At 36.4% G+C, this 21,053-nt stretch overlaps 1 protein-coding gene and 1 pseudogene across 1 annotated transcript; one reads left to right on the top strand and one right to left on the bottom strand.

Annotated features, from left to right (window-relative positions):
- Nucleotides 1-9,822: 9,822 nt before the first annotated feature.
- On the bottom strand, nucleotides 9,823-10,335 carry LOC123581251 (annotated as a pseudogene).
- A 7,178-nt stretch (nucleotides 10,336-17,513) lies between these two features.
- LOC123581250 (Y-box-binding protein 1-like) lies at nucleotides 17,514-18,660 on the top strand. The gene has a single exon (XM_045447169.1). It carries the CDS (start codon nucleotides 17,651-17,653, stop codon nucleotides 18,611-18,613), a length of 963 nt encoding a protein of 320 aa, XP_045303125.1. The 5' UTR covers nucleotides 17,514-17,650; the 3' UTR covers nucleotides 18,614-18,660.
- The last annotated feature ends 2,393 nt before the right edge of the window (nucleotides 18,661-21,053 follow it).

Below are 21,053 nucleotides of genomic sequence, written 5' to 3' on the forward strand. Positions count from 1 at the left end.
AACTAGTCACCAGCAAACCTACACTATAAGTAATAGAAGAAATTGTTCAAACTGAAGGGAAATGACAGTACAAGTTCCAATCTGCCCAAAGGAATAATGAGGACCACAAATGGCAACTATGTAGGTAAATATAAGACTTTTTTTCTCCTCATTTAACATAATTCTATAAAAGACAGTTGAAATGCTAAAACAAAAGTAATACTAATGCTTTATTCATTATTATAGCCTAAACGGAAATAAAAGTTCCAAGAGCAATGCAATTTATATTTTGTGGTATATTTGCAAAATTGTATATCACACAGCATTATGAATACCCGATTACTGTTACATGCAGTAACATGGCTGAGTCTTATTGATAAAATGTTGAGCGAAGGAAATGAAGTATAAAAAAGAATAATTGTTATGATTTCATACGAGTTAAATACAGGCAAAACTAGAGGTGTTAAAAGTCAGAATATTCGTTGCTTCTCAGGAGGGTTTTGGCTCAGATGCATGAAAGAAAATCGTATTTGCTTGATATTGCTTGTTCTTTATTTGGATGGTGATTATCTTGGTATACACATATGTAAAGTCATAAAGAAGGATAATAAATATTAGTGAACTTTAAACACAAAACTGCATTCATTTTATACTTCTATTAAAGTTTTTTTAATAAAATAAATATACACGTGATCTAGAACTGTGCCATAAGATATGGTTGGGAGTCTATTTGGGATTCGAGGGATAATTTTACAAACAAAGTAACATAGCAGGAGATATATCCCCTTCATTCTTTTGATTATCATCCTCAAGCTGAATTTGAAGACTGGAATTTTACCCATTTTGTAACCCCGAGAAGATCAGACTGAGAATGAATCTTACATGAGAAGGTCCCGGAACAGAGATCTCAAAAGAAACTTTGCCTCCTTTGAGGACCTGATTGCTGCATAACCATTTGTGGAATCTGATCTACGCTGCTGTTTTTGCTGAATGCAATAATAAGTGTTTTATTATGTTTTTCAAAATAGAAAAACAGTGCATTTACAAGTTAGTTCATGCAAATATCTGTATATAAAAACTTAAAAAAATTGGAAGTTATGATCAATTAGCTCAGCACTCTTTGCTGTTTGTTGTTAATTTCCCTGATAATATTTAAGGAAATTTTATGATTCTCTTAATTTGAATTTAGAGTGTTTTATGCATCTTCAAGCAGATATTGTCCCACAAGTTTCAACCTCCCAGTGTCTGTCTGCACCAAAGGTATACTCTCTCCAATACCCACATGGTGTTATTTCTTATTATCTAATAAATCTTGTTTCCTCAAATTAAACAGTATTTTTTCATAAGAGTGAAAAATTGTCCTGTGGCTCTGCCTTCTATTTTCTCTTCTCTAGCTAGAATATTACATCTCTTGAGGCTAGGTGGTGGGGAAGGTGGGGAGAAAATCTGGCCCATGGTATTATTAGCCATGGTATTATAGGCTGACTACGTGGCAGAAATGTGTAGATCAAAACTGACTTCTAAACAATGGAGTTTGAAACTTCGTGATTTATCTTAAATAGTATTGACACAGATAATTTCAGCTTTGCTGAACTCTGTCTTCCAGAGAAAATTGATTATTGACATTTTTATAGTAATATTATTAGCAACAAAAATGACAATGTTCTTGTTTCAGTTTTGCATTAAGAAATTACTGGGGCGCCTGGATAGCTCAGTCTGAATTTAGCTCAGGTCATGATCTCACAGTCTGTGAGTTTGAGCCCCGTGTCAGGCTCTGTGCTGACAGCCCAGAGCTTGGAGCCTGCTTCGGATTCTGTCTCCCTCTCTCTCTGCCCCTCCCCTGCTCACGCTTTGTCTCTCTCTTTCCCTGTCTCTCTCTCTATCTCAAAGATAAAAATAAAAACCTTAAAAAAAAAGGAAATTACTTTATGAGTGCCTGGGCGGCTCCGTCAATTAAGTTTCTGACTTCGACTCAGGTCATGATCTCACGGTTTGTGAGTTCAAGCCCTGCATCAGGCTCTGTGCTGACAGCTCAGAACCTGGATCATGCTTCAGATTCTGTGTCTCCCTCTCTCTCTGCCTCTCTCCTGTTCCTGCCCTGTCATTCTCTCTCTCTAAAAAATAAACATTAAAAATAATTTAAAAAATTATTTTAGATGTGCTCTGTCGACTTATTTCTTGCTTACTTGTTATCAGGTTTTCCCATGTACATCAAAATTGTCAAGCAAAAGATAAGGGTTTTATTTTCATTTTGTTTATATGTTACATTAACAAAGGAAAACAAAACTGCTGAATGAATATTTGACAATATATAATTGATTGATGTAGCGTCAACAATATATACTTTAGATGTTCAGAGAAAAATAAATTCAAAGAAAGATGAAATGAAAATTAGTCTTGAGCATGACGGATCTCGGTGTGAACACTAAAAGATGACTATTTCCTATGAAATTTGTCATGATAAATGATATAGAGTATAAGAGTTATATTGGGAAATGAAAATGTTAAAACATCCAAAACCTATAATTATAGCACAAGAAGTATTGTAAATCCTTAATATTATACTGGAACATCGTCTAACAGGCCCACCCGAGGACTATTAGAGCTGTTTAATTATCTACGGTCATGTATACTTGTTTGACCTGATATTTACTATTGATTAGAATATAGACTCTATAAAGTTATGGGATCATGTGCAGTTTTTGTCTACTTGAGGTACAAATTTTCTCTGTCCAGTAAAAATAAAACCCCAAAGTTAGTTTATTGCCATGCAAGACGTTAATCATTTTGTCTCTAGATTTGCACACTTGTTTTAGTGTTCCTTTTCTGGTGGTATATATAAAATCTGCTTTTCTGAGTTCTGTTTTGAACCAGCTTTACCATTCAGCCAAGTTTCCTCATTAATAAGTTAAGTAAATCTTTGGCATATATTCTTTTTTCATCTGTATGCCATGTTTTTAACACTTTTTCATAATATACTTTCATGAAAGAAAGGGAAAACATTAGGTACTGTATAGATACAATTAAGAGGATTTGGTGTTCAGGGTGCCTGGGTGGCTCAGTCGGTTAAGCATCCAACTTCGGCTCATGTCGTCATCTCACAGTATGTGGGTTCGAGCCCCGCTTAGCACTCTGGTGCTGACAGCTCAGCTCAAAGCCTGGAGACTGCTTTGCATTCTATGTCTCCCTCTCTCTCTCTGCTCCTCCCCCACTCACACTCTATCTCTTTCTCTCTCTCTCAAAAATAAACATTAGACAAAAAGAAGATTTGGTGACAGAATGGAGATGAAAAATAAAGATAGCATAATGTCATTGAAGGCATAGGCCACTCGAGAGTTATTTTAGAAGTCGTGTACTTTCTGCACAAAGTATGTGTTTCTTCTGTGTTATTTTAAACTAGATAGTTTTTATGGCAATATGTGTCTTCAGGTTGAAAATCTATGATGGCAGGGCATTTGCTGTTTTCAAGACAGTCCATTCAATTTCCAGACTGCTTATTTATTAGTGATATTTTCCTAATAATAAACCAAATTTCTCTGCTTTATAATTTAAATTTTTCAGACCTGTTTTTGAAATCTGAGCTTTAGGGAATATGTATACCTGCTTTTTGATGTACTAGCTCTTCAAATCTTTCTAGCAATTACAGAATTTGCCTCAATTTTTCTCTTTTCTAAGTTAAATATCTCCAATTTCTATAACTGACTCTCATTTGAAATTATATACAAATCTTTACTATCACCCAACAGTTCTTCCATTAGATATCTTCAATTTACACTAATTTTTCTATTAAGGTATGTTTAAGAACAGATACTCTGGTTGGGACATGAGAACGGTATATAATGCAACTGGGTTTGGAAATTTTTGACTTCTTCATGACCCATGACAGAGAAACCATGAAGGAATACATTTTATACCCCATTATAAGCAGATCATTCTGAGGATTTTTTATTTTAAAAACTTGACCAAAATTCCTTTTAAAAAAACATTTTAACGTCTTTTGATATATACTGTGACATCCCAGGAACTAGATCTAATTTTCATTAATAATAGCAATCACAGAGGCCCCTGGGTGGTTCAATCTGTTAAGCATCTGACTCTTGGTTTCAATCCTGGTTGTGATCTCATGATTCTTGTGTTGGAGCCTTACATTGGGCTCTGCGCTGACAGTGTGGAGTCTGCTTGGGATTCTCTTTCTCACTCTCTCTCTGCCCCTCCCACTCTTCTCCCTCCCTCTCTCACTCTCTCAAAATACATAAATAAGCTTTTTAAAAAAAATAATAGCAATCATAAGATAACAAACATATAAATGCGACTTCCTCACAGAAAATTCCCTGACCAGTCAATCCAAATTAGATATTCTTATTTTTTTCCTCTCAGCAACCTCATTTTCATCATAGTAAATCATACTCTCAATGTGTGTGTGTGTGTGTGTGTGTGTGTGTGTGTGTGTGTGTGTGTGTTGGTATTACTTGTCTTAAGATAGATTGAAATTCCATGATAATAACAAAGGTAAATATCAGTATTATCCACATTTTACAAAGTGGTTGCTCAGTAAATTAAATTTATTAAGACCACACAGTTCTCAAGTGGCAAAGGCAGAATTCAAACCCTGGTCTCTCTGACAAGAGCTTTCAATCGCTTTGCTATTTCATATTTCATGCAAACACTCTCTGCATGTAAACACAGAATGTACATAAAGTTGATCATGAAGTACATTTATTTTTGTTATTTTTCCGTCCTTCCCTATATATACATGGTTATTTCTATATAGATTAAAGCATTATTATATTAAATTAGGATAAAGATGATTAGAAAATAAATGTAATGTGAAGAAGAAATGTTTTTAAACATTTTAAACATCTAAAATGAAAGCAATTATAAGTTTTAGCAATAGTAGTGTAGGATAGAACTTGAATATGCTCAAACCTGCTTCTTTCCAATAAATCAGGCAGACTAGTCCAACAATTTGACCATCCTTCCTAACAGCTCATAAAAAATAATTATAGAGATTTAGCAACAATTTGACTATTTTAGACAAAGAAAGGCACTGCCAATATTTGCTGTCTCAATTGTTTCAAATATAAAGGAATGTAATGGATATAACAGTAATTTTAAAGATAGCAAAGTAAATTATTTCAAAATTTATTGGTAATTATATCAGTATGGCAGACATGCTAATTTCTATTGAGCTATTTTTTTCAAATACACTTTTTTTATTCTCCACTGTTTGTTCAAATTCTGAATGAGTTTTTTTCTCTTCCATGTATAAGGACAGAATTTAATATTTTTCTTAATTTGTAGAAAATGTTCCCAGCCAATCTAATTACTATACAGTTGCTATTAGATAACTTTAAAAACAATTCAATTTTTTTCTCTTTAAAATTAATTTTATGTTGTTTTTAAATATTATATGCAAAAGTTAATATAAGTACTTACTTCCGTTACTTATCATGACTTCTTTCTTGTCTATACAAAAGACAGGGTTTAACTTTTCTTTAAAAGAATATTTAATGACATATTATGGATCCCAGTATTCCTCAAGGCATATCTACCCCATAGGAATTCTCAATTTTCAGTTTCTCAGATTTCTCCAAACATTTCAGCCTATTAAAATGATTCATTTTCTCACATTTTATATTTAATGTCCTTGATTTATCAATGCTCAATATCAAGGGATAGTATTGGAAAGTCTCCCTCCCCAAACTCCTCTTCTCTGCACTCAGAGGTCTCAGGGTGCCTTGTCATTTAGAATTCTCTTGAAATTGCTGAAAACAAAGCAGTTTTGTTAAGCACCCATATCCCTCCTTTTGTAACATGTTTAAAACGTAAGAAAAGGTGAGGCTAAAATCAGCAGAGGATTGAAGGCCCATGATGAAACAAGTCGTCCAGTGCATTTGAGTTAAATGTCTTAAAGCTAATGGAAGATATAGTAATCCCAGCCAAAACCTTACATATCAGGGCAAGGCAATGCATTTCTAGATGCCATTTCAGTAGATGCATGAATTTTGTTTCCGTCTTGTAAGAATTCTTAATAGAGATATTTCATAAATGAGAAATCTAGGTATAGAAAATAGTAGTAAAATAAAGGACTTGCCACAGAAGTATTAGAGCTTTTTCCTCAATATGGTGGAAAAGATTAATGATAATGGGAGAAAATAGACATTAGACCTAGAGCCACTCTCCAGTTGGTGATATATTCAAAACTGAAGGAAATCCGGGCCTCTAATTGTAGTTGGAAGCATGTACTTTGATATAAAGACCTTAGACTGTATAAATCTGTCAAAAATGGGGTGTTTAAGAGAAGAGCAAAGGAGAGAGGATAGATGATGGTTTCCATTTTGGAAAGTTGCCTTCACAATATCTGTGAAGAAATCCATCAGGGTATGTGGTAAACAGTCTGGACCTCAGATGAAAATGTGCAGGTAAAGGTATAATTATGGAAATTTTCAGAACCTGGTAGTAGTTGCATCTATAGGTGAGGATGGCAATACTCATAGTACATGGGGTAAACTAGAGGAGTACATCGAATACAGTAATTTATGAAATACTAGTATGCTAACGCAGACCAAGGGAAAAAAAAACACAGAAGTTCACAGCATAAGATTTTATTAAATTTTGTTTCTTCATGGTATAAAAGGCAAATGTTAGTGTTATAAAAATTATAAAGGAAAAATATTATGACAAAATTAGAGATGTGGAGGACAAATTAGTGGTGGGTAGGAGTTGGAGACAGAGAAACAGACTGGAGAAAGGTAGCTGTGGTTTTAACAGAGCAACTACAGTCCCATATCTCAACCCAAAGTTGACGGTAGTATAACCTATTATGCACTCTGTCGGTTGCTGTATCCATCACCACAGTCATGCTTCAGAACAGGTGCATCACTGCAAGGTAACGGATTTCCTTCAGTAGATATTTGATGGGCCAACCCTAAATATGAGCCCATACTCACTCAGACTAAGCAAAGACCTGGAGGAAACAATTCTGTCAATCCCAGTGAAGTTGAAAACGGTTCTTTGTCCCACAAAATTTTAGTTCACCCACTCTTCTTTGCCTCTGCAGCTCTCTGATGTCTTCAAAACAGTATGTTTTTTGTTGCTTATTAAGGCGTTTCTCCTTATCGCAAAAAAAAAAAAAAAAATGATGCTCTTCTATTTCTTATTACATATTTCCCTGACGTGGAAGTAGGAATTTTTCTCCTGTGAATGTAGCCATATTTTGCTAATAATAGTTAAGTTTAATAGATTTGTAAATTGAACATATGTGTACATGAAATCCATATATATTTATAGAATTATTTTTAAATGTTTATTTATTTATTTTAAGAGAGAGCAAGCACGAAAAGGGGAGGGGCAGAGAGAGACGAGAGAGAGAATCCCAAGTGGACTCTGTACTGACAGAGCTTGAACCTGTGAACTGTGAGAACATGATCTGAGCTGAAATCAAGAGTCAGATGCTTAACCAACTAAGCCACCCAAGTGCCCCAAGAATAATATTTTTTAAGTTTATTTATTTATTTTGAGAGAGAGAGAGAGAGAGAGCGCACACATGGGAGGGGCTGAGAGAGAGGGAGAGACAGAATCTCAAGTAGGCTCTGCACTGTCAGCATGGAGCCCAATGCGGGGCTTGAACTCATGAATGCGAGATCAAGGCCTGAGCTGAAACCAAGAGTTGGATGCTTAACTGAATGAGCCACCCAGGCACCCCTAGAGAAGAATATTTAAAACAACTCTTACCTTATTTTTTAGATATATCAGAGATGGAGGTTAAGATTTTCATTTCAGCCTTACTTTAGAACTTCCTTTTCCCCATCAGATTGCCTTGGAACCTTGGAAAAAAATCAAATGATCCCATGAATGTAAGTCTACTTCAGGTTCCTATTTCTGTTGCATTGATACATGGCTGCACTTATTTCATTACTACATGTCATAAATATTGCTGCCTATCGTAAGTCTTTAAATAAGATAATTAATGCCTCCAAATCTTTTTTTAATATTTAAGATCATATTGGCTTTCCTAGATTTCCTAGAAGCAGCTGGTCCATTTCTACCAAAAGCTCTGCAGAGACTTTGATTGTAATTAGTTTCCCTTAAATATCAATTTGAAGAGAAACAACTTCTTAACAATATAATTAGCATGACATGTATTCTTATGTTTAGGTTATCCTTAGTTTCTCTTAGTAAAGTTGATTAGTTTTTGTGTAGAGGTCTTACAAGTCTCTTGTTAAGTGCATGCCTAACTATTTTACATTTCTTTTAATGCGTTAATAAAATAAATTGTTTTCAAATGTCATTTTCCAATGGTTTGCCTCTTAAATATAAAAACCCATTTTTTTATATCATCCTTGTATGTGGCGACTTTGTAGTATTCATTTTAGGGTTTTTTAATGTTTATTAATTTATTTTGAGAGAAAGAGAGAGAGAGCATGAGAGGGGGAGGGACAGAGAGAGAGAGAGGGAGAGAGAGGATCCCAAGCAGGTTCTGTGCTGTCAATGCAGAGCTTAATGTGGGGCTCAAACTCCTGAACTGTGAGATAATGACCTGAGCCAAAATCAAGTCAGATACTTAACCCATTGAGCCACCCAGAAGCCCCAAATTCATTTTAGTTTTAAAGTAGCTTTATTTTCATAGTTTTTAAAGTAATTTTCTATATAATTATATCATCTGTGAAAAAAAAAAAAAGCTCCCCTGCTTGTTTTCCAAACTTAGTAAATTTTAGGACATTATCTTGACTTACTGTACTGCTTAGGACCTACAAGACTATGTTTAATAAATTAGCGAGAGCAGATAATCTTGTCATCTTAAAACGTTGGGGAAAAAGCACACATTTTTTTTTTTACCATTAAGTGTAATGCAATCTGTAGGATTTTTGTGAATGTCCATTTGTTATACTAGGCATTTTTTTTTTGTAATAAATAGGTATTGGATTTTGTCAAATTCTCTCTCAATATGTATTTATATTTGTTTTTCACCTTTATTCTGCTAATATGGTACATTTCATTGTTTGATTTTCTAATGTTAAACCAACTTTGCACCACCGGCACAAACTCACGTGATCACAATGTATTTTTTATATACCGTTAGGTATTTATTTTGGGATGCTTGCTTCTATGTTCATGAGGGATATGGGTGTTTCATTCTCTTTTCTTGCAATGACTTTATCAGGTTTATTATCAGCATTATACTACCTTCATTAAACTAGTCAAGCTGTGTTTCTTCCTGCCTAATTTTGAGAAAGTTAGTATGAGATATTATTTCTTCCTTACATATGTTATAGAAACTAACAATAAAACCCCCTGGGCCTCTACCTTTGTGAGTAGGAAGGGCTTTGATTATGAATTACATTCAATATTAGACTTCCAAATATTCAGGTTTTTCTATTTACTATTGAATCAGGTTTGACCAGCTGTGTTCTCTGTGGGATTTACCTATTTCATCTATGTCAGGGTTTCTTAACTTCAGCACCATTAACGTTTTGACCTGGATAATTATTTGTTGTAGGGGACTGTTCTGTACATATAGGACATTTAGTGGCATCTCTGACCTCAACTACCAGATGTTATTAATACCATTGATCCTTTCCCATGTGACAACTAAATATGTCTCCAGAGACATTATCAAATGTGCTCTGGATGGCAATATTGTCCGTCCTTTAGAACCAATTGTCTAAGTAGTAAAATTTACAGCATAAAGTTCATGAGATTTCCTATTTATTATTTTGCTTTGCTTTAATAAGGATTTGTAGTGATATCCCTTTTTCAATTATAAAATTAGTAACTTAAAATATTTCTCTCACTTTTATTTTTTATTATTATTATTATCGCTTTCTTTTTTTTTTTTTTAACAGTCTTAAGATCTTTTATTTTTTACACTTATCATGCCATGAATTCATAGGGAATGGGCTCCAGCAGCTCAGGCTCCTTTCCATTGGTTCTCACAAAGTGTGCTTCTCTGGGTGGGCCAGGCTGACACTTCAGCTGAAGCCAAATACCTTTCTCTTTGGCTTCTTTTTTTTTCTTATCACTTTCCTTCACATGCTTCAGGAAGCTATCGTGGCTATTCAGGTGCTTAATCTGTTCAATATGTACATGATTTCTCTTGACAAGAATCTTGCCCTTAACTTACTGGTTTACGACAATGCCAAGAGCATGCTGGGTAATACCGTAGACTCTTCCAGTTTTGCCCTGGTTACATACGTGGGGCTCTGCATTTTGAACAGTGTCCCTTCCTTTGATGTCTACAGTATCATCTTTCTTGTTGATTCACACATATGTTTCCAAAGGAACAACTCCCTGTTTCCTAAAAGGTCTAGAGAACATATAGCAGGTGCCTCTCCTCTTTCCCTTTGTGTTGATCATTTTGGTGCCTTCCTGGAATATGGTGGTTGTGGCTGACAGGTTCTTTTCTTTCATTGATCTCTGCCCTTATTGTTTCTCTTGATATTTCTTTCTTCCTTCTTCTACAAACTTTTTTTTTATTAATTCTGTTTTTAAAATTTACTTTGAATCCCTCTGACTTTTTAGATGTGCATTTTTTACTATAATAGTTCATGGAGGGTTGATAATACACATTAACTTTTCATGGTCTTCCTAGAATTAATATTTGGCTGTTTCATGCACAAAGTAAGAACTTTACAACGGTGCATTTATTTTTTGTACATTCTTTTTGCTATTGTTGTCATATAAATCTGCATTATACCATATATGCATTGGTATAGTCTTTGCATTAAAACTCTACTTTTTAGGGGTGCCTGGGTAGCTTGGTCGGTTGGGCGTCCGACTTCGGCTCAGGTATGATCTCACGGTGCGTGAGTTCGAGCCCCGCGTCGGGCTCTGTGCTGACAGCTCAGAGCCTGGGGCCTGTTTCAGATTCTGTGTCTCCCTCTCTCTCTGCCCCTCCCCTGTTCATGCTCTGTCTCTCTGTGTCTCAAAAATAAATAACCGTTTAAAAAAATCTACTTTTTAAAGAAACTCGGAAAGCAGAATATGATTTTTTATATTTATTCACATATTTTTAATTACTAATTCTCTTCCATCTGAGTTTCCTCTGGTACCATTTCCTTTCATTCTGAATGTCTTCCTTCAGGACTTTTTTTTAACTCGTCTGTTGTCTATATCTTAGATTTTATTTGCCTGATCACATCTGTATTTTAAATTTCTTGTCTTTTCTTTTTTTGCTAAATATAGAATTATGTGTTGAGTATTTTTTTCTTTATATCTTCAGTATGTCATTCCATTGTCTAAGAGTGATTGTTTCAAGAAGCCAGACATCATGCATACTTTTCTTGCCTTTTGTCTAAAGTATTGTTTTTTTTCCAGCTGTGTTTACAATTTTCCTTTCATCCTCTGTTTCCAGCAGTTTGAATATGAGATGCCTCTTTGTGGTATTCATTGCATTTATCCTGCTTGGGTTTGCAGGGCTTTCTGCATCTGTGTATTGTTTTTTGCCAAATTTGTGAAGGTTTCAACTATTGTTTCCTGAATTATGTCTTCTGCCCCATTTTCTTTTCTCCTCTGGACCACAAATCACATGCAAGTTAGAACACAGTAACTGAAATTTTTATTGCAAACTTATTTTGGTCTCTTGTATCATATATTGTCTATTGTTCAGCCTTTGACAATTCTGCTAAGCAATCAATTCCACTCTCTCCAGTCTCTTGTTGATTACGCTCACCTTTGGAACTTAAAAATATGACACCACACATTTAACACTAGGTTTCTATTGGGATCCTTTTTATAGTTTCCATTTCTCCTCTGATAGGTCTTCACCGGTTAACTCATTATAATCATTTTTCTTTTGTCTTTGAATAAATCTATAATAGCTTATTTATCTGCTCGTTTCAAAATCTTGGTCATCTCAGTGTCTGTTTGTACAGACACTTTAGTTCATGTCACTTTTTTTTCTGTTTTGTACATCCTCTAAATTTTACTTCATATTGGACGTGATAGATGCCTTTAATCTATTACCTTTCTTTAAACAGTGTTGATTTTTTGTTCTGTTGAACCGTTAGCATACTGGTTTATAACCTGGAGTTCTGGGAGGCTTGATTTTCGTATTGTGTTCGGGCTAGTCTTCACTCCTGTAGCATGGCCCTTGTGATGTTTCAATGCAAATCATGATCTTGACCAAGGCACTCCAACTTGGCAGCATTCAAGCTGCCATATCTATCTTTTCTGAGAATGGTAACAGTTTTTTAGCTTTCCAGCTGGTGTATTACACCAGATTTCTTGGACTCTCCCCTTCTCATGCCCAATCCATGGGGCAGCCAAAATTTGGGGGGTGGGGGAGTTTATAAGTAGTTTTGTGAACACTTCCTATTGTGGCTCCCTCCTTGCTGAGATGTCCCTCATTATTTTCTAGCCTCTTGGGCAACCTGGAACTCTGTCTTCTGCAGTCCAAAGCCTCTAAGACTGATGTTTTCTGCTTAAATGTTTGATATGCTGCATCATTTGAACAGGAGAATTTCCTTGGGGAAAAGCTATGCAAGTAAATATCTCACCCATTGAAGTTTCTTTTTCAAAGGACAAAAATCCCTCCAGGTTATATTTGCTTTTCTTCATCCTCCAGTACCTTCAAATACTTTTTGTGTGTGTGTGCGTGCGTGTGTGTGTGTGTGTGTGTGTGTGTGTGTGTTTACCTTTGTACATTTTGTCTAGAGTGTAACGATCTTCATGGTAGGATCAACCTTGTACAAGTTGCCCTACAACTTATTATTATCTCTTATTATATGAGAACTGAAACTTCTCTTTTTAAATAAAATGAATGAAAATAATTGTTACCAAATATTAGCCAGACCCTCTATTTCCTGTCCTTAATATAAATTCTTAGAATTAGAGGCTTTGGATGCTTATTGCAAAATTAAATATATTTACAAGCTATATTATATTGATAAATTTTATAACATCACCAAATTGTATTTCTATCAGAAAACCTGTTTATACTTTTGTTTTGATATTATTGATTTTTATATTTTGTATCTTCATTGAAATAAGGAATGTTTATTTTGTCATCATGATGTGAATTAGTAATCTTTCTGTATTTTCTGTATTCAGGAATACAAAAAAAGTAATTACTCCTTAAATGTTTGAAATGAAATTTCCAGGGGCACCTAGGTGGCTCAGTTGGTAAGCATCTGACTTCGGCTCAGGTCATGATCTTTCCAATCCTAAGTTAGAGCCATGCGTTGGGCTCTGTGCTGACAGCTTGGAGCCTGTTTCAGATTCTGTGTCTCCGTCTCTCTCTCCTTGTGCTTCCCCAGCTTCTGGTGTGTGTGTGTGTGTGTGTGTGTGTGTGTGTGTGTGTGTGTGTGTCTCTCTCTCAAGCACAAATAAACATTAAAAAAAATTTGAAATGAAATTTCCAATAAAATTGTATGATTCAGAATAGCATTTTTAATTGATTTTTTTTTAATTTTATATATCAGATTATCTATTTCTTTTAAGAGTAAATTAAATATTCCCATTAAATCATCAGTTTTGCCTATTTTAAAATTAACTATATTTATTTTATTACTCATATTATCATAACTCATGTTTAATTTATGCAGTTTACTTACATGCTTGTTTAAAATTTTATTTGTATTTTATATCACTTTAAGGCAATTTTGCAAAAAAATTATCTATTTTGTATTACTTTTATTTTATTCCCAAATCCATTCAAGTTATGAATTTCCTCTCTCATTTTTCTCTTAATTAGAAGAGTTCCAAAAATCGTTGAGGATTTATGGTAATTCAAATCATTTCAAGAAGAACAATATCCTCTGTCATTTCCAACAGACTCAGTTTTCATTTTCTGTGTAGTTCCATTGGCCTTTATGTTGGTAGAAATTCTAGCTATATTCTGTCTTTAGGTAGAGGATCACAAATACTTTTTGGTATAATTTACCCTTAATAAAATTCAGATATTAAGTGGATGGTTCAATGATTTTGGACAAATGTATACATTCTGTTACATTCCTGAGATTACCACTATCATCAAATTCTGGAATATCTTCATTTCCCCCAGAAAGTTCCCTGGTGGCCTTCGTAGTTAGTTCCTCCCAGCCAACTCTCATCCCCAACAATGATGTAATTTCCATCACTTATGATTAGGGCTTTTCAGGACTAATCATCTTTATCTGGTTTTATTTTGTTTTGTTTGGGTAATTTTTAGGGCAATTTCCCTATACAGGTGGCATTTTAAATTTAGGTCACCATCCACTGAATCAAAGTTTTAATATGCAAATAATCATCTCAAAACATGCTTACAAACTGCATATTGACTTTTTTTTTCTTCTAAATTGAAGTCAGTGATTTTTATTCTCCAACCTGAGATATAGTTTAGATTTTAACTAGACCTCACAGAATGTGCTCTAGGGAGGGTATGAGAAAGATATTAACAGATCACTATGACTGTGGCTGCTACATTCCACAGCTATGTAACTCAGTTAATTATTTAACCTTTTAGAGACTGTGTTTGCTAGCGTTAATAAGTGTGATAATATTGGGGCGCCTGGGTGGCTCTGTCAGTTGATCGTCTGACTCTTGATTTTGGCTCAGGTCTTGATCTCATGGTCATGAGATCCAGCCCCACGTGGGCATGGAGTCTGCTTAAGATTCTGTCTCTGCCCCTCTCCCTCGCTTGTGCTCTCCCTCTTCTCTGTCTCTAAAAAAAAAAAGAAAAAAAAAAGTGTGGTAGTATTGCTAAATTCAAAGGCTAATTAGGAAAATTAAATGAGGTATTATATTTAAGTCCCTGGCATGAAGTTTGGCACAATTGGGAACCATATAAATGCTATGGATTTTTTTTTTTATAGACTCAGAGAAAACTACACATTCTCAAACAATTTAGCCACATTATAACTAACTTTAGTGAAGGTCATTTCAGTGGGACACAGTTGGTATTAAAATAGGTATAAAAGAGTGGTAAAGGCATATTATTTGAATATTCTTAACTTCCTTTTAAACTAACAAACAAAAAACACCAATAAACAAACAAAAAAAAAGCCTTAAGAACATTTAAACAAAACATAGGTATCAAAGTACCTTTACAAACCCAACAGGTGGGGACGTAAAATATAGCAGTAATTCACATGTAAGATCATCAGTTCAGTAGTAAATATCCCAGAGAAATGTTTAGGGATGAGGAACAGGTTTGAATACAAACAAGGGAATTCTTTGGGGTGTTAGAATCATTCTTTATCCTCCTTGGGGTGATGGCCAAAAGAATCTATGCCCGTGTACAAATTTATGTAACTGTGCACCCAAAATGGTGAATTTTGCTGCACGTAAAATTTATAAAGTAAAAATAAATAAATAGAAACAAATTAATCATCTATCTACAATAGGTATAGCAAAGCAATAATTAACCTACTGCCATTGAGAAACAATATTTCAGCATAAGAAAAAATAGATAAATACAAATGTAATATCATCCAAGTTAAATAAAATCTCGGGAAATAGTATTAACAACGATTTTTTCCTAAAATTATATATATTATCTATTTTACTGCCTATAAGCTATGAAAACTCTTTAGTTAGAAGAACATGTAGTAATTATAATACCCACACAGAATTGTAATATATTCCAATATTGTGATATCCACATAGAATCCCCCACAAAAAATGGGCTCCTTGGAGAAATAGCTATCTCAGGTCTATGAAGAAAAGAGGTAAAAGCTGTCCATTAAATCTGAACCAGAATGCAAGGAATCTATCAAAACTGATGGGATTACATTAAATGGGTAATAGAGCCAATTGGAATGGTCTCACTGGCCAAAACTGGGATAATTTGAACATCAATACCACGATGCTCAGTGATTGCAGCCCAGATATATGAATTTTTCTGAGTTCATAATACTACTCAAAAATTAGAATTAAGGTACAAAATAAACCCCATTTGTAGTTTTTGGTTGTTATAGAACAGCTCATTCTGATAACCAGCAGAGATATGGAAAGATAAACATTAATCCTCCTTTTTTTCTTTTTAATTTTTTTTAAATTTTCTTCTTTTTTTTTAATGTATGTTTATTTTTGGAAGAGAGAGAGAGAGAGAGAGCGAGCATGAGCGGGGGAGGGGCAGAGAGACAGGTAGACACAGAATTGGAAGCAGGCTCCAGGCTAATCCTCCTTTTTTCTATGTGAACTTCCTCTCACAGCAACCACATATGTGATAAAGTGTGATGAAATTCTTCCTTGTAGAAGAGTTCCAGCTAATAAATGTGAAGTACAAAAGGGTCTGAGATTTTGCCCTACTTGCATGCTTAGAAGTTAACCTACCATAGTTTTGTGGATGCTAGCAGAAGACATGAAAGTCCCGGGTAATAGCCAAAGGAAAGTTTGTTTATTACTCTTTATTACTCAAGTCAACGGCAGTAGCCATTTTCTTGCACTGGTTCTCCTAACTCCAATTCCCACCGAGTCTTTTGATGAGGGTCAGGCAATGTCAGCACACACAGTGGCTTGTGTTAAAGGAGAGGAACCCTCAGCTTTAGGGGTTTTAATCAGTGATCTTTCACAATGGACTTCAATAAGCTTATTCAACTTTTGTTCCCCAGGAACTCATTAACTGTATTATACAGGACAGCAAGCAAACCTGCCCTTAGCTGCATAGGGAGTTCCCATCTCTATTTTCTGAACCTATTCTTTCTACATATATCCTTCAAGAGATATCCTGGAGCAGTGTGTATGGGTGGCTCAGTTGGTTAAGTGTGCAACTTTGGCTCAGGTCATGCTCTCGTGGTTCGTCTGTTCAAGCCCTGTGCTGACAGCTCAGAGCCTGGAGCCTGCTTCAGATTCTGTCTCCCTCCCTCTTTGCCCCTCTGCCACTCACACTCTGTCTCTCTCTCTCTGTATCTCAAACATAAATAAACATTAAAACAACCTTTCAGAGATATCCTGGAGCAAATGCCGTCAGTGGCATTGTTCTCAAGATGGGATGAGATACCCATGGAGCATTGTCTCCCAATAATCAATGCAGAAAGAATATCAAATTAGAAAATCCCAGTTTTGTAACTTCTTTTTCTTTAAATGTTTATTTATTTTTGAGAGAGAGAGACAGACAGACAGAGAGAGAGAGAGAGGGCAAGCAGGGGAGGGGCAGAAAGAGAGGAAGACACAGAATCTGAAACAAGCTCCAGGCTCTGAGCTGTCATGGGCTTGAACTCGTGACCTGTGAGATCATGTTCTGAGCCGAAGTCGGACACTTAACTAACTGAGCCACCCAGGCTCTCTGTCATTTTGTAAATTCTAAGAAAATAATGTATTTAGGCGGTGATTATTGGTGTATATTAACACCATTAAGGCGATGATTAATGGGGAGCTGATAAGGAACGGATTCGACTAACAACTAAATTCACTGACAAAGTTGAAATCACTAAAACTGAAATAACCAGACACGATGTAGCTCCTGCCATGATGCAATAGGCAGAACGAAGCAACGCCTATATTGAACTGTTCCAAAAATAATTTAACCTGAATGTTAGCAAGCCTCTTGATCTAATCACCTTGTAGGAGGAAATAGGGAGACTAAGCCTATATGTTTAAAAAACAGCATGGAGTTCGATCGGTAGCGGGAGCGGAGAGCGGACCCCAGAGAGCCCTGAGCAGCCCCACCGCCGCCGCCGGCCTAGTTACCATCACACCCCGGGAGGAGCCGCAGCTGCCGCAGCCGGCCCCAGTCACCATCACCGCAACCATGAGCAGCGAGGCCGAGACCCAGCAGCCGCCCGCCGCCCCCGCCCTCAGCGCTGCCGACACCAAGCCCGGCACCACGGGCAGCGGCGCAGGGAGCGGCGGCCCGGGCGGCCTCACATCGGCGGCGCCTGCCGGCGGGGACAAGAAGGTCATCGCAACGAAGGTTTTGGGAACAGTAAAATGGTTCAATGTAAGAAACGGATATGGTTTCATCAACAGGAATGACACCAAGGAAGATGTATTTGTACACCAGACTGCCATAAAGAAGAATAACCCCAGGAAGTACCTTCGCAGTGTAGGAGATGGAGAGACTGTGGAGTTTGATGTTGTTGAAGGAGAAAAGGGTGCGGAGGCAGCAAATGTTACAGGCCCTGGTGGAGTTCCAGTGCAAGGCAGTAAATACGCAGCAGACCGTAACCATTATAGACGCTATCCACGTCGCAGGGGTCCTCCACGCAATTACCAGCAGAACTACCAGAATAGTGAGAGTGGGGAAAAGAACGAGGGATCGGAGAGTGCTCCCGAAGGCCAGGCCCAACAGCGCCGGCCCTACCGCAGGCGACGGTTCCCACCTTACTACATGCGGAGACCCTATGGGCGTCGACCACAGTATTCCAACCCTCCTGTGCAGGGAGAAGTGATGGAAGGTGCTGACAACCAGGGTGCAGGAGAACAAGGTAGACCAGTGAGACAGAATATGTATCGGGGTTATAGACCACGATTCCGCAGGGGTCCTCCTCGCCAAAGACAGCCTAGAGAGGACGGCAATGAAGAAGATAAGGAAAATCAAGGAGATGAGACCCAAGGTCAGCAGCCACCTCAACGTCGGTACCGCCGTAACTTCAATTACCGACGCAGACGCCCAGAAAACCCTAAACCACAAGATGGCAAAGAGACAAAAGCAGCCGATCCACCAGCTGAGAATTCGTCCGCTCCTGAGGCTGAGCAGGGCGGGGCTGAGTAAATGCCGGCTTACCATCTCTACCATCATCCGGTTTAGTCATCCAACAAGAAGAAATGAATATGAAATTCCAGCAATAAGAAATGAACAAAAGATTGGAGCTGAAGACCTTAAGTGCTTGCTTTTTGCCCATTGACCAGATAACTAGAACTATCTGCATTATCTATGCAGCATGGGGTTTTTATTATTTTTACCTAAAGATGTCTCTTTTTGGTAATGACAAACGTGTTTTTTAAAAAAAAAGAAAAAAAAAGCCTGGTTTTTCTCAATACACCTTTAAAGGTTTTTAAATTGTTTCATATCTGGTCAAGTTGAGATTTTTAAGAACCTCATTTTTAATTTGTAATAAAAGTTCACAACTTGATTTTTTCAAAAAAGTCAACAAATGGCAAGCACCTGTTAATAAAGGTCTTAAATAATAAAAAAAAAAATAAAAATAAAAAACAGCATGATGATACTATCATCAGAAAGTAGAGAAGTCTATGCGCCAAATGTCCCAGTTTCATTCATGTATAGATGGCATTTAAGAAACCCTTGTGGCAGGGCCTCCTGGGTGGCTCATTGGCGAAGCAGCCAGCTCTTGATTTCAGGTCAGGATCTCAGGGTTGTGAAATCAAGCCCCATGTTAGACCTGGATGCAGGACCTACTTGATATTGTTTCTCTCCTTCTTCCCTTTTCCCTCTGCCCCTCCCCCTGCTTACCTGTGTGAGCCCTCTCTCTCTCTCTCTCTCTCTCTCTCTCTCTTTCTCTCTCTCTCTCTCTCTCTCAAAATAATAAAATAAAATCAAAAGTTTGTGGTAGGAAGTTTTTGTTTGTTTTTGTTTTGTTTTGTTTTGTTTTGTTTTGTTTTTAATTTAGGAGATAGGAGCACCTGGGTAGCTCAGTCAGTTATGCGTCAACTCTTGATTTCGGGCTCAGGTTTTGATCTCAGGTTTGTGAGATCGAGCCTTGTATAGGGTTCTGCAATGACAGTGCAGAGCCAGATTGGGACTAGCTCTCTCCATCTTTCTCTGCCCCTTCCCTGCTCATGCTCTCTCTCTCTCTCTCAAAATAAATAAATAAACATTTAAAATAAAATAAAAATTAGGAGTTAGGATAAAAAAAGGTAATATATATTTGTAACAGAATGTTATGATTTTCTTTTTGAGCTAATTGAAAAAAAAGACTTTTATTGGTATTTGATCAAATCTGAGTGTTGGATACTAAGAAATTATGATTAATTGTGTTAGCTGTGGTCATGATTTTTAAAGTCCTTATATTTTTAAAGATATCCTGAAGTAATTTATGGATAATAAAGTTACTGGATTTATTTTAAAATATTTCATCAAAGAAAGAAAGCAAGGAAGGAAGGGAGGAAGGAAAGAATGGAGGCAGAGAGGGAAAGAAGGAGGGAGTGGAAGAACCGGATGATAGATAAATGCAAAAAAAGATTCCATAGCACAATATTAGCAAAATATTGGTAATTGTATGATGTATACAGGTATGCTTAATATACTATTTCCCCTAATTCCGTTTGTTTGAAATTTACATTGAAAAAATTTTCCATAACACCTGTCGAATATTTCTGAAGTGTGAAATAACCTATTATAATTTGCCTTGAAATTGCACGGAGTCACTGGAGGGGTTTGGGTAGAGTGTCACAGCCTTGAGAAATAAAGCTATAAAATGATAGAGTAAGGTCTACCACCCCACTTTATATGGTTTACAGTTTTTCCAACTATCAGACTGCTGACAAAAAATGTGAGAGACACAGAAGTGGAAAACAGATGAGATTTACAGAGATTTAACAAAACAACAAAATGTATGGTGATTAAATCAGGAACGAGAAAAAATCACCAGAATTATTTTGTAAGAGGTGAAAACATGTTTAGGATCCATTAATTATAAGGAAAGTGGTACAGGTTTCAAAGACAAGAGTTCTGCTCTGGTAATCTAGGATTGTTAAATTTCTAGGATCTGTACAAAATTTATAAACCCCTCTATTCTACAAGTTAAAGAAAAGTGTGACTTATTGTTCACAATAATCTATATCAAACTAATAGAAAAATTAAGGTGAAAGTAGTATGCAAACGTAGATTTGTTCATATTGACAGCCAGGTCAGCCAGTCATTGGGAGATCTGAGAATTGGTAACCTTGGGGGATGGTTCAGAGAAGGCATTATGTAAGGTTCTGGGGAGTCCGAGGAGAGCCCACAGAAGCTTGGAGAGTTGTGTTGTGTGCTTTGTTCTTCCCTGGTTAGTTGTAAGTGATGCCCCTCTGAGGAGGTACAGTTACCCTTTCTGAGCTCCAGGTGCCTTCTGTCTTTCTTTACTGAGCAAACACACTCAACCAGATTTACAACTGTTTTGCTTCTTCTCCATAGAAGGGAGCATTGGACCCAATGCTAGTTAGACATTGGCCAGAAGATTTTTCAAGCCTAAAGAGATCACTTTAAGTCCTGG

Source organism: Leopardus geoffroyi, chromosome A3, assembly GCF_018350155.1.
Source record: "Leopardus geoffroyi isolate Oge1 chromosome A3, O.geoffroyi_Oge1_pat1.0, whole genome shotgun sequence".
In the NCBI taxonomy this organism is placed as follows: Eukaryota; Metazoa; Chordata; class Mammalia; order Carnivora; family Felidae; genus Leopardus; species Leopardus geoffroyi.

Bases quoted from the DNA above. Each gene is read 5' to 3' on its own strand.
- LOC123581250 (XM_045447169.1), top strand. From the start codon at position 17,651: ATGAGCAGCGAGGCCGAGACCCAGCAGCCGCCCGCCGCCCCCGCCCTC.